Here is a 12,572-nt window from a genome sequence, read left to right as displayed (position 1 = left end):
CCAGCAAAACAGTACCACAGAGGCCTAAACAGTGACCCACTGCCGCCAAGAGACCCCCTGCTGGCCGGCCACCCACACTCTGTCTGGCCAACTGGTCATAAATCTGGTAACCATCCAAGTGGGGGGTAGAAGTCCTCCATGTCTCCTGAAGACGCACAATATTGGCCTCTCTCAACTCCAATAAACAATCAGGGTTACTCAATAAATGTAGGTTGCCTCTTGAGTTCCAGGACTTAAGACATAGCTCTATATTTCTGCTGAGACCTGTCGAGAGGGAGGCCTACCTATAGAACAGGTTTCTGCCACAGAGTCGAGATGATTGCAGCCCAGTCCATATCTGTTCTCTGTTTCTTATCTAAGTTGGCTAGTTCTACCGTCCTCTGGATGCCCCGCAGGGGGCCAGGGAGGACATTACCCTTTAAGTGATCGCTAGGGGACTCTAGATTCTCTAATTCCATAGATGTTCTAGACTCAACTTCAAAGCCCAAGTTCCTAAGAGGCCCCTCTGGGTAAGGATAAGTTCCTTAACCAAGGGGAAGGAAATTAATGGGAGGCTTATATCCCGACGCTCCCTGTCCGGGAAGGCCACCCTAGCAATGTCCCTGGACGTGATAAGTGCAAGAGCTGGGATCTCTGCGAAAATGATCCAATCCCAGCAAGTTCTTTATTCTAATTAGGGTCAAAGGTTTCCCTGCGATATTCAGGTTCCACAAGCTGCCTTGTGATGCACTCAAATGATTTTTGTAAGGAACTCCTTGCCCCCCATCTTATACATTAGACATATCTTTCTGAGGACTCCTAATAGCCGGTTTATGGAGCCTTTGCACCAGGTCTCCTATGCCTAAGGAAAGTGTTGGGTAAATTATTTCTGGGGGAATATTCTCTTCCCGGAATTTGCCCCACCCAACATCAGTTTCAAAATGAGGATTCGCTGCTTCAGGTTGCACAGATTCCGTGTCATATGTTGGAGATCCCTGAGTAGGTCCCCAGACTGAAGGGGGGATTGACATACCACATTTCTCCTTACATGTGGCCTATTGAACATTTATAGGCCCCAGCTGGCCCAAAGCCTGTTGGTCACTTCTCCGACCCATGCAGGGAAGATGATTCTGTGTCTTGCTCCACCATGGCAAGCTTTTTGGTTTCCCCTGTGCCACATCCCCATTGAGGTGACAAAAGATCCAAAGATGCATGCTCAAGAGGCTGCTGATTGCCCGGGAGCTTAGTATTCAAACCCTTACCTGCCCCAGGACGGTCTCCATGTCTCGCGCTCGAGGGGCATTTAAATCCAGAACATAGTGGAAATCGTGTCTGTTTGGACTGTTGAGTCAACCAACTTAGATTTCAGAACAGGGGCAGTCATAGTAGGCCCCACTTCCGGAATCAAGACTAAATTTTGTCTAAATAGAGTATTATGCGGTACTTTAGTGCTTGAGGCACTTGATCTCTTCATCATGGATTCCCGCTTAATCAATCTTAGTTTACGTTGAGGAAGAACCTTTTGGGCAACAGTTCTCCCAGACTTGCCACCCTCCACAATACAGCTTGCCTCCGACTCGACACAATCAATTTTAACATGAGCATAGGAGGACTTCAGTAGACTATTGTCGGTCTGTGATGGGAAAGTATCGCTGTTGGTTGAACTCGCATGACATGCAAGGCCTCCCCTTCATGCTGGGCCACCATAAGACCTGTGGCATGCGAACCAGAAGGCTCTGCATTGTCTGAAATTTCGATTATCTCGGATGGTAGGGAAGACACTGGAGGGTTAACAGTGGATATGTGACCCTCAGGCTGTCCTACTGGCAGCCCCAAAGCAGTCAGTCTGAGACTGAGTTCTGATCCGATCCAGTCTAATTTGCTGGTCATCTCGGCCAGTATTTCCGTACCAATGCAGTCAATTTTGGTGTTTGTGATGCTGGAAATGCATCAGAGGGGTAGGGCCTCCATATCCTTGTCCTTTACTGCATTTTTTCGTGTGGTCTTTCATGTTTTCCACGCAGGAGTTCATGTGGGACTCCTGGCAGTGCAGCTCTCTCTTTTGGTTTGGTGAACAGACCCGTGGGTTCCCCTTATGGCACCCATGGGTAGGGGTACAACCCTGTGCCCCTAGTGTATGTTTTTGGGCACCTGTGTGTGACCCACAGAGCAGGGTACGGGCTGGTGGCAGCTCCGTGCTGAAATGACTGGTGCCCTCAGCGTCCTCCATTTTGGGATGCCCAGGCCCTGTCATTGGAATCAGTAGATTCCTGATGGAGACAAAATGGCCCCCATGGCCTCTTGCCTTCCATCACCTGTAACCTTGATCTTCCCAAAGTCCCGGGAAGCCCTGCCTCTTTCCCTTCCCCCTGACTGGCTGTTGGGTTGAAGTTCCGTATATGGTAGTGTGGGGGAAGTGCCGACCAGACTGGCTGGAGTCTTCTCAACGACCGTATGTTGTGGGTACGCCTGTGGGTGGGATCTGGGTGAATGGAGTGTGTGACGAATATACATTCTATGTTGTGGCTGCCTAGTATCTGGTGTTTGACACAGTGGTTGAGACAGCCCTGCCCGAAACCGGTATGAATGCAGCTTGGAGTGTTGAATGGCTCGGTACATGTCCCAATACACATAACTTGTTGTGAGTGTCTGGAGAGAAGTGAATGGCCTGAATACCTTGTGTCCCCGATTGGCTGCCTGCCTGCATGAATGCCCGTAGTCGTGATTGGATGCTTGAGCGTGACCCAGAGGAATGAATGGGAGATCAACAGTATATCTGGGGACCTCTCACTGCTAGGAATCGTGTTCAGAAGCTGAAGTCCACTACGACGAGTAACTGAAGCTTGATCCTGAAGCCCTGCTGGATGAGAAGAATTGCTGTTGCTCTCCTTCACAATCTGAAAGCTGCTGTGCTTCAAGAACTGACCCAGAGAGGACCTGGTAAGGCGCCCTCTTCCCTAGCTATGAGGGACCATCGTGCACAGCTGATCTTTGCCTAAGCTCCCTGGCAGACAGACCTTTGACAGGCTGCCAACCCGATACGGGGACTGCTGCGGAACTCCAAGGAGAAGCGCCCGGACTGTTGTCCGCCACTGTCGCTGACCGCCGTCGCCGACTGGAGCCGCCGTGCTCCCATTGCCTAAGAACTTCATTGATCCAAGGACGCTCTCGTCCGCATCGTCGCCGCCGTATCCTGCCGGAGAAGGCCTGACCGTCGACGCGCCGAGGAGCATCCACCGGTGGGTTTCCCGCCACCCAAAGACCACAGAGACGCCGACGGCTCGACGCCCTTGCTGGGCCACAGTTCTTCAACTCTTTGCGGTCCAGAACTATTGACACTGAGGTGCCCACACGCCTCTTCCTTGCAGGACGTTTACGCTTCCCCGTCAACGAGCACAGCTAGGAACGACACGGCCACTTCAACGTAGTAGCTCAATCTGTTCTCTGTCGGACGCTCGACGACCCGTGACTCCTGCCTGAAAGGGAGGACACTCAAGAAGGGTTGTTGATTTCCCCGACGAGGAACGCTACAACGCCAGGTACTTTGGGGTTGCAGAACTATTGGAAAGTCTAGTGTGAACAATATATGGACTGGGCTTGTATCTTTCTTCTACAGGTTGCCCAGATGGGGGGGGATCTCCACACAAAGCTGTGTTTAACGGTAGTTACCAGTATTCTGCCTATTGCTCAACCATCTTGCTTTCCTTCCTCTCTCTGCTGCTGGTTGCCTCTTTATTTTGATCTGTGTGTCATTCTGACCGTATGCACTTGAATAAGATCTAATAACGTTAGTGGTACCACTTTAGAATTGTACATATTTACCATTGTTGATTTTCGGAGTACAAAGTGAGTTATCGTGTATATGACCTTGACTATTAATTATATAAAAACTGTGTTTTAACCGATACAGTGTGTGGACATTCCTTCTTGGGTGCTTGGGGAGTACACTGTACTTAAGAACCTGCTCGCATCACCTCCTGAGAAGCTAGGCCTTGATTGCTCGACCACGTACCAATAATAGAGAATCTTGGCAATAGGGGTCTCTGTGCCTCCCCTCTACGGTATAGAGAGCGGAAGTGCAGACCCCACCTCCGGTCTTTACAGTGTTAACCTCCGCCATAAGTCTCTGTGAGTTCTTCAGTTCCGCCCATATGTTGTCATATAGTTCCATAAATGAACTAAGTACCACATGCAAGGCTGATAAAGTCGGATGAGTTAATCTAATACTTTCATCAAGTTCCTTTAGAGTGTGGTGCATTCTTGGGGAGCCTCCGTGCTCCTGATGTTCACCAAGACTATAATTGCCCCCACAAGAATCGATGGTCTCGATTTTAGCACCATCCAAGCCATCGATTATATTCATTAGTGCTGCTGGTGGGTCTTGAGTTGAGGCATTACAAGTCTGTTGGACTACACTTTCGAGGTTTTCATCGATATTGCGAAATTCCATTTCCGTATCAGCGCATTCAATTATACTGATATCTGTGATGTCATTGTGGCCTACGTAGAAGTCCTGGGTCGTCTTGGCAGAGTGAACTAGCATGGCGTTCCCTCTGAAGACCTTAGGCAGTTTGATTTCAGTACTGGTTGAGGTTGATTTTAAGATATAGTGGTCCATGTCCCAGAATCGGCTTAATAGATCTGTTCGTGTTAAGAAGAGTCTTTGCGTTAGGAATAGCAGATTTTTTAAGAGCAGACAGGGTTTTGGAGGTATGAACCAGTGCCTTATGGGTGGGAGCCGGATTAAACTGGTCATCATGGCTGAGAGTTAGTTGTTGGACCTGTGGTTCACTAACAGGTAAGGCATCCCTTGCCCCCTCCCACATTTTCCCCATTAAGGTCATGGGAGAAAGGGATAGAAGGCCTAAGGAGGTGGAAATTACTGGCTGAACATGGGAGGAGGCCAGCTGCTTCACCCCATCTGTAAGCGTCTCTTTATTGCCCGGAGGGTCCAGTACTATTGCGTTGGGATGCATGTTTACTCCCATTTGACTCCTCAATCCAGCCTGCATGCTGGACGCCGAAAATGCTGTTATAATACTAAACAACTCGGATCAAAGAGAACCTAAACGGTCCCCCACAGCCTCTGGGTTCTTAGAAAGTAGGCGGGCTAAATCACCAATCCCAGACCAGAGAGCCCACAAAAAAGTAAAGAGAGGAAAACACTTGTTGCTAAGTCCTCCGTAGCACAGTCAAGCTGAAGCTGATACTTAACCGTTATGTAGTGAACAGCAAACACAAAAGCAAAGCAGGCGGCTAAGGTTGATACTGGCTATGACTGCCTTCAGTCTCACTCTGGCTGGCCGAGCCCCCTCACACTAAGTCAACACCAGCGGCTGGGCGATAACTTTGGGTCAGCCCCGGGGCACGGATGGTCATGCAATGTAACAGGCCCCCGATATATTCAAGACATTCCACAGTCTATGCCCAGGTAACAAAGAAAGATAGGGTACCTGATCGTAGAATTAGGCTGGTCCCACGGGGAACACAGAGAACACATTGCACACACTGTGTCAGTATTTAAGTCGTCCTTCCTGGCTGAGTTAGAGCAAGTGTAGAAAGACTCACAAATTCCTCCTGGCAGAGTCAGACGGCACAGCTAAATTTGGCAGAGTTTACAGCAGAACACGGAGAACACACTGCACACACCTCCCCTTTTATTGAAATGCATGAGTTCCTTTGGCTATAAGAGAACAGTGCACAGAGGGAGAGGGGTCTTGCGTGCATCAAAGTTTCATACTGTTGGTTTGTGTTGTCCTGTTGCCTGTTTTTTACTAATAAATTGTTAACCAATCCATCGGAATAGTCAGTGGTCATTTTTCCATAACCATATTGATCACCTCACTTTGGGCCAGGAAAACCTGGTATAAAGGCCCTGTGGGGTCTGATGCCATTTCCCCTCTTGAAAGAGCCCTCAAATGGGGTTTGGAGGGATCATCAGTTGCAGGTCTGTGGCAAAATCTTTTATCCCAACACCTGAGCTTCCATGCCTTGGCTGATAAAAGGATGCAGTAGAAAAATGTGGACTTTTCTGATGTATGCTCAATCGCAGTCTATTTGTGCCTGTTGATGACACAGGCTTTATATTTGGTGCCATGATAACTGATTTGACCCGTTGACATGCTCAATTCCATTTATTTTTACATTTCTGCCGTTACTTTCTTTGGCCAAAGCTGGTTTGACTGTTGGTGAAATCAATAGTAACAAAACTGCCCTTTCTAGTTCAACAGGCGTGTTCATGCTTCTCCTTTTCGACGATGGATCAGTTTCTTTAAGGTGTTTTGGATGAATTTCCTCCTAAACAGTTTGTGCTCTTTGCTTGAGAATCTTTTTGCTCTTCTCACAAGGAAAGGTTACCCTTAGAATTAGGCTTTTTTTAACCCAAGATCTTCACTTACAGAAAAAGACATATGTGCCTGTTTTTTTCCCACCTCTGCATCCTTCAATAACTGGCAAGCGGTTCTTGAGTGTTCACACTAAAAGGACCTTCTGTTTTTATGTTAGAACAAGATAATTCCTCCAGGACAATCACCTGTTGCCGATTTTGCAGGCTTTGTGAACGGACTGCCTGTGTCGAAGAAAACCCATATCTATATGGATATTAATCTTCGTCAAAACTTTCTCTGAACTATCCTGAAAAGGATTTACAAACTGGCCTATGTGACTATTCTAGAAGAGGTCAGGCAGCTACTTCTGAATTGCAGAGAGGCATACCTGAGTTGGATATATGTCAGGGGTGACTGGGACCTCCCTCCATACTTCATTAAGGCATTATCTTTATTTACTGGCTGGAGAAGAAGCTTGTTTACATCGTTCAGCTGTGAAGAACTTCCTAGTTATTCAATGGATTTCTCTTGCTCTTCTATCCCTCCCTGTTTTATTCACTGCTGTAAGAGAATTTCAAAAGATGATGAATCTGTGGGAGGAAGATATCGATTAGACGAACAAGTACCTTGCCTTCAGTAACAGTCTTTCTGATGACTACAGTGTTCATCCCACAGATTCGGCATTGACTCTCTAACCTTCCACCTTAATGAGATAGTTGAACATTGTCTTTGAAGTGCAGTTTTACAATTCCTCTGCATCTTGGGAAATAGGTTTGAACTGAGGTAATGGAATGCGCAGATTCATTTGTGTTGAGGTCGTCACTCTGTTGCCATGGACGAGGAGCCGTGCAGCACCCTTCTGCCTTAGTGAACGTTTCCAGACCAGTGTGACTAGGTAAGTTGAAAAGATGAGGTATCTGTCGAAGGAATACCACATTAGTTCAGTTAGCTTTTTGCTTTTTGCAGCATGATGGCTCCCATGTGCTTGTCAATTTTGCAACCCTGTTGGGGGGAGAGGAGTGATGAGGCCAGTATATATCATGCCACTTTTCGCCAGCAGTAATCACCCCACATCACTGAAGTAGAGCATACTGTATGGAGAATTTGTGAGAAAACGACATAATTGTAGCAAACTAAAATGTTTTGATCAAGAGTGTAAATATACAGCTACAAAATTCATCCAACAAAGATATGCTAAAGCTATTTTGGAGAGAGCATATTTGAAAGCTCGTGACTTAAATCGCACTGCTTTGCTCTCGACTAATAGGATATCAGAGAAAGAAAGAGAACATGATAAAATCAGACTCATTCTCACATATGGCACACATGCTAATATAATAAGAAGAATACTGCAGTGTCATTGGCATGTATTACAGTCAGATGAATCTTTATTGCCATTCCTTGAAGAACCTGTTAACATTACTTTTAGGAAATCTGTCTCCCAGAAAGACTCATTGGTTAGCAGTTTCTTGCCCACTGAAATTAAAACCGTGAATAACATTACTTGGCTTCATGAGGAAACTAGTGGTTTTACCAAGTGTACAAAATGTAAAGCATGCAGATATGCCCTGAATAGAAGCAGCTATATACATCGCCACTAAGTAGAACTAAAACGTTGTATTACTTGCAACACTGAGTTTGTCGTGTATGCTCTCTTGTAACCTCTGGTACATTGGTAGCACCATAGGGAAGCTCAAATTGAGAATTCTACAACACATGAGAGCCATTAAAAACTTTGATCCCTCTTATCCTATGGCGGTTCACTTTAAGGATGTACATCAGGGCAAACTTGAAAGCTTCAACTTCTTTGGGTTACACCACATTAAAGCCAATCCTCATGGGGCAATCGTGAACTTGAACTGTGCCAAATGGAGACAAAGTGTATCTTAGATTATGAAACTAAAAAACCAAAAGGTCATAACCTTGATGAAGAGTTATATATATTTTTAGCGACCTGAACAATCTAGCCTGATCTCCTTTTGCTAATTTAATCTGATTTATTTCCTTTTCCTTTTGCTCTCTCTTTGCTCTTTCTTTGACTTTACAAGTTTGGTATCAATATATGAACATCTATGCAATTGTTGGTTCAACTTAAGATATCATCTGCGATTGTCAATGTGTAGTACGTGTCTCTCAGTAATATAGTGCTTAGACTCACTATTTTAGAATTTTTTGTACAGTCTCTATCTTCTATTGTCATTTTAGCATATCACTTGTAACTCTTTAATCGTGATTAATGTCATAAATGTGCTATGAAGTACCAAAGTATCTTGAGCTTTAAAAGTCAGGGGTTATAATGGATGTCAAACTTTCCAGTTTTATAGTCAAGGAAATATCAAATCTATTAACTGCACTATGCACCTTAAAAATAGGTCTGTGTGACCTTATTGTTACAGTTCTGAAACATGCACTATGCGCTTTATTAACTGTTTACAATAAGTACGTTGCACTTTAGATATTGTTCTGAATTGGAATTTCCTTGAAATCAAAACCAAATATCTATGCACTTAGCACTTTAAAGATCTGGTATGATCTGATTGTTTACAATATAAAAGGATGCACTTTATAAAAATGTTGATAAATAATACTCTTTCCCTGACATACCTAATTGCTCGAGACCAATGCAAAGATGTAAGCACTGTGCATTTGAAATATTCATTCAAAATAAGTGGAAGACATGAGTTGCAAGATGAGCATCACAATTGAATGCTAGTGCATATGTGTTGGCTCAACTACACTCCAAAATCACCACAGCCTTAAATAAGCTTTTCGAGCTGATGCACTGTGAATTCAGTGGACCAAAAGCAAAAAAGGACAATATGCTGAAACTACCATAGAGACTGTGACTGTCAGTATAAATGTTTGAATTTTCGAATGCACTTTTTTGTACGTGATCAAGCAGCAAGGGTGCTGTGAAACGCGTTGTAACCTGTTTTTTATTTTAATCATGCTGAATAAACTGGACACTTTAAAGACTTTATAGCCGTGTTTGGTGAATCTTTAAGAAGGCGCCATATGCTGGCGTTCGACTGGGTTCTATTGTGTGCCATCCCCTATGGGAGAGAAAGTAATTCCTTTCCCTTTCTGCCATATATATGGAAAATAAATATTCACGTAAATCAGTGGTCGAAGCGTACCAAAAGTAGTGGAACTATGTTCCCTGCTGGCTTGTGGCTTTCTCGGCTCCCCACAAACCCCATTGCCATGTCCCCTCCCGTGTGCAATACAAACCTCTAAACAAATGTGCCTCCTGTTTAAGGGAACGGTCGGTGCAGTGCACGGAAGTGCAGGTTTCAACTTCTTCCTACACTTTTTTAAAACGAAACCATTCGGGAACAGTTTCTTTTTTAAATAAAAGTATAGGAACAGTAAAAATTGATTACAAATGTAGAGGAGCACCGCTCCCAAACGCTCCCGCTCACTTAGCCCATTGAAGTAAATAAACTGATGGAATTATTGGGGTACTGATTACTTGTCAGCTTCAGATTTCAAATACGCTTTGAAATCTTTCTCACGTTTCTTTTTCTTTTTAGATCGCGGATTCCAGTCTTGCCTGCTACCTGAATATGGAATTGTGCAATTTTAGTGGAACAGGTTGCCAAGGTGACGAAGAATCAAAAATGATGGATACAGCGTAGTCGATCTAGTGCCAAGACATTTTGTGATCATGGAAACTGATTGCTTGTGTATTTTCATAATGTAAAATCACATTTATATCCTACTAGGTTTGGGAGAGGCATAGCTGGACGGACCTGGTTGAGATCCAGATATCTTATCCTATCTTGGCCTTGGTCTAGTTTACAGGGTGAATTACTTGGATTTTAAGGCAGATTTGGGGTGACCTGCCAGTGTGGGTCATCCTACTAGTATAGTAATTTTTTAATCTTCAGAAGATCTCATTTCTAATTTGAGAATGTGCCTATTTTACTATGACATGAACAAATACCTCAGCCAGAAAGGAATCTTGCACAACCTATAATCAAGGATTTGTTTATTTCTTTCAAGAGCTTTCTCATTAAGGTACTCTGCGAAATGAGGCTAGATCACCATTGCAGTCATTCGGACATTTCTCTTCCTGTGAAGAATACATTCTTGCGTATCTCGCGTACCAAAATAAAAGATGACTAAACACCTGGATTTCACCTACGCCAAGGCACTTTGGCTTCTCTTCAGGGTCATCCTTGGTCTTTGTTAAGAAGTGACGAAGGTTATTTCTAACTTTGTCTGTTCCAAGATTCTCCTATGCACAGCTCATCTGGTCAAGGAAATATATTGGGCTGGGTTTTGTTGGTGAGTAGTCCAAGATTCTACTAATCTGTAGTGGGTCAAGTGCAGCTCACCAATAACTTACTGGTGCTGCATTTTAATTGTTGCCAAATCACACACCAGAAATACTGATATGTTGATGCCCAACTTGTTGGATTTGTGCTGCTATGCTTTTTTTCAGATATACTCTCACAAGGTACAAATGTGTGGCTATTTTCTGCAAAAGCGGTAGACTTGCTTTTAACATATTGTTTGCTGTTTTTTAAGAAATGAAAGCTCTTTAAACGTAAGACCATTAAAGCAGAGTTTATAAGTGTTGATTGATTCTTATAAGGATCTGCTATTATCTTCAAACCTTTGACTGGGATTGGAGTAGGAAGGGGTGGCGGGGTGTGTGTGTGCGCGCATGGAGGGGTGTGTGTGTGTGTTTGAGAGATATATTCCCATTCATTATAATAATGCAATTATCAGTGAAAATGCAATATCTCAGCAAGGAATGGATTCATTGAGTTTGTGGTACATTTATGTGTAGACTATGCAATACACTTCTTCCAAACTCTAGTGTTCCACCATTTGCTGCTGCATAATTTCTTCACCCGTCTCTTTTTTTGCCTTCAAATCAGTAAGCTGAATTGTGCTATGCAGCTCTTCTCTCCAACATATAAACGAGTACCAAGCTCTCGCTTAGTCCAAATACACCTGCTGTCATTGACTTGTGTTCCGCGCGTTGCATACATTTTCTCTTTGTACAGATTGCATAACAGGAGAGTGTTTTGATCAGACATGCTGTACTAGAGGAAAATAAAAATGGCTGCAGCAGTCGGTTTCCAGGGTGCCTTTAATGTGTACATTGATTCATTAAGCAATTTGGTGTCCGAGTGATGAAAGGTGACGACAGAGATCCAAGTGTAGCCCTCGTGACCCCTTCCCGACTTGCAGCTCAAAGACAGAGAAATTACATATACACATCACTCCTAGGCCCTTCATCGCCATCGTTGATGTATCACAGATGTGAGAAACGTTACTCTCTTAGACAGCCATTCAAATCATACCCAACTGGCGACATGGAGGAGGGGCAGTTATCGATCGAACAGGTCGACTGACTATAACTCGAGAAGAACAACAACTCACAATGTAGGTGCACGTAGACTTGAAGTACATGGGCATCCACGCATGATGCTACACCAACATACATAAGATCATTGCAGATAGACACAAAACAAATGCTTATGACTCATGCAGGTAGATGACGGACACACATATATGTATGTATGTATGTATATATCGCAAGAGGCCAAGAATACATGTATCCAGCTTGCACATGCTTAATTGCAACTAACATGGAAAGTCATAAGAACAAGGATGGAAGCTATAGGTACACTGGAGTGAATGAGGAATGGGATACAGACTTTGAATACATGAGAGCTGACAGCCTCATTTAGCTAAAGGCAAGCAGACCGAGCTTCCAGAGCAGACACAGTGCACACCGTAGCCAAGGACGAGCAGCAATGGAAGGTTTCCAAGTTCACCAAGGAAACCAGACACCTGCAAGGAATATAGTCTAAGAACTTCATAATTAGAAGCAGCAGAGCTCCATTTCGTGGTCTCTGCACACGTAACCAGGGAGAACAGGACAATGCCTATTCACTCGAGGTAGATGGAGAGAAGCTGTTCGCATAGAACCAGTGGTGGAAGATAAGTGTTGCTCAAAGTTAACAACTGAATGTACTCTTTCAGGCTTAACTGAACAGAGATGGCAACATGATGGAACACACAACACCTCCGTATTCGTTCCTGTCGCCTTGAAAAGGTCCACACAGCCTAGTAGCTGTCCAAGGTCCCGAGGCTGGGACGACACGTTCTATCCAATCCTCAGTTACCTTTCACGTTAAAACATATAATGTTGCAGGGGCCAATAGCTTCCTTAATTTTCTACAACTTTGTATTTGTTGTAGGTAGAGGTGGTCCTACGAGGAGCCACCAGATATGACGATCCAATAA

At 44.3% G+C, this 12,572-nt stretch overlaps 1 protein-coding gene across 3 annotated transcripts in view; it reads left to right on the top strand.

Moving 5' to 3' along the window:
- Positions 1–11,390, top strand: part of CDC37L1 (cell division cycle 37 like 1, HSP90 cochaperone) — a 469,554-nt gene extending 458,164 nt beyond the window's left edge. For 2 of the 3 annotated variants that reach the window (XM_069625726.1, XM_069625727.1), the window contains exon 7: positions 9,839–10,889. In XM_069625726.1, the coding sequence (XP_069481827.1) occupies positions 9,839–9,943 (105 nt within the window). In that variant the 3' untranslated portion in view covers positions 9,944–10,889. Of the gene's footprint in view, positions 1–9,838 lie in introns of all 3 variants that reach the window. The other variant, XM_069625725.1, reaches the window with a different exon arrangement.
- The last annotated feature ends 1,182 nt before the right edge of the window (positions 11,391–12,572 follow it).

The sequence above is a fragment of the Ambystoma mexicanum genome, chromosome 6p (assembly GCF_040938575.1).
Source record: "Ambystoma mexicanum isolate Mex_15411 chromosome 6p, UKY_AmexF1_1, whole genome shotgun sequence".
Classification (NCBI taxonomy): Eukaryota; Metazoa; Chordata; class Amphibia; order Caudata; family Ambystomatidae; genus Ambystoma; species Ambystoma mexicanum.
This window is presented reverse-complemented; position numbering and strand designations above follow the sequence as displayed.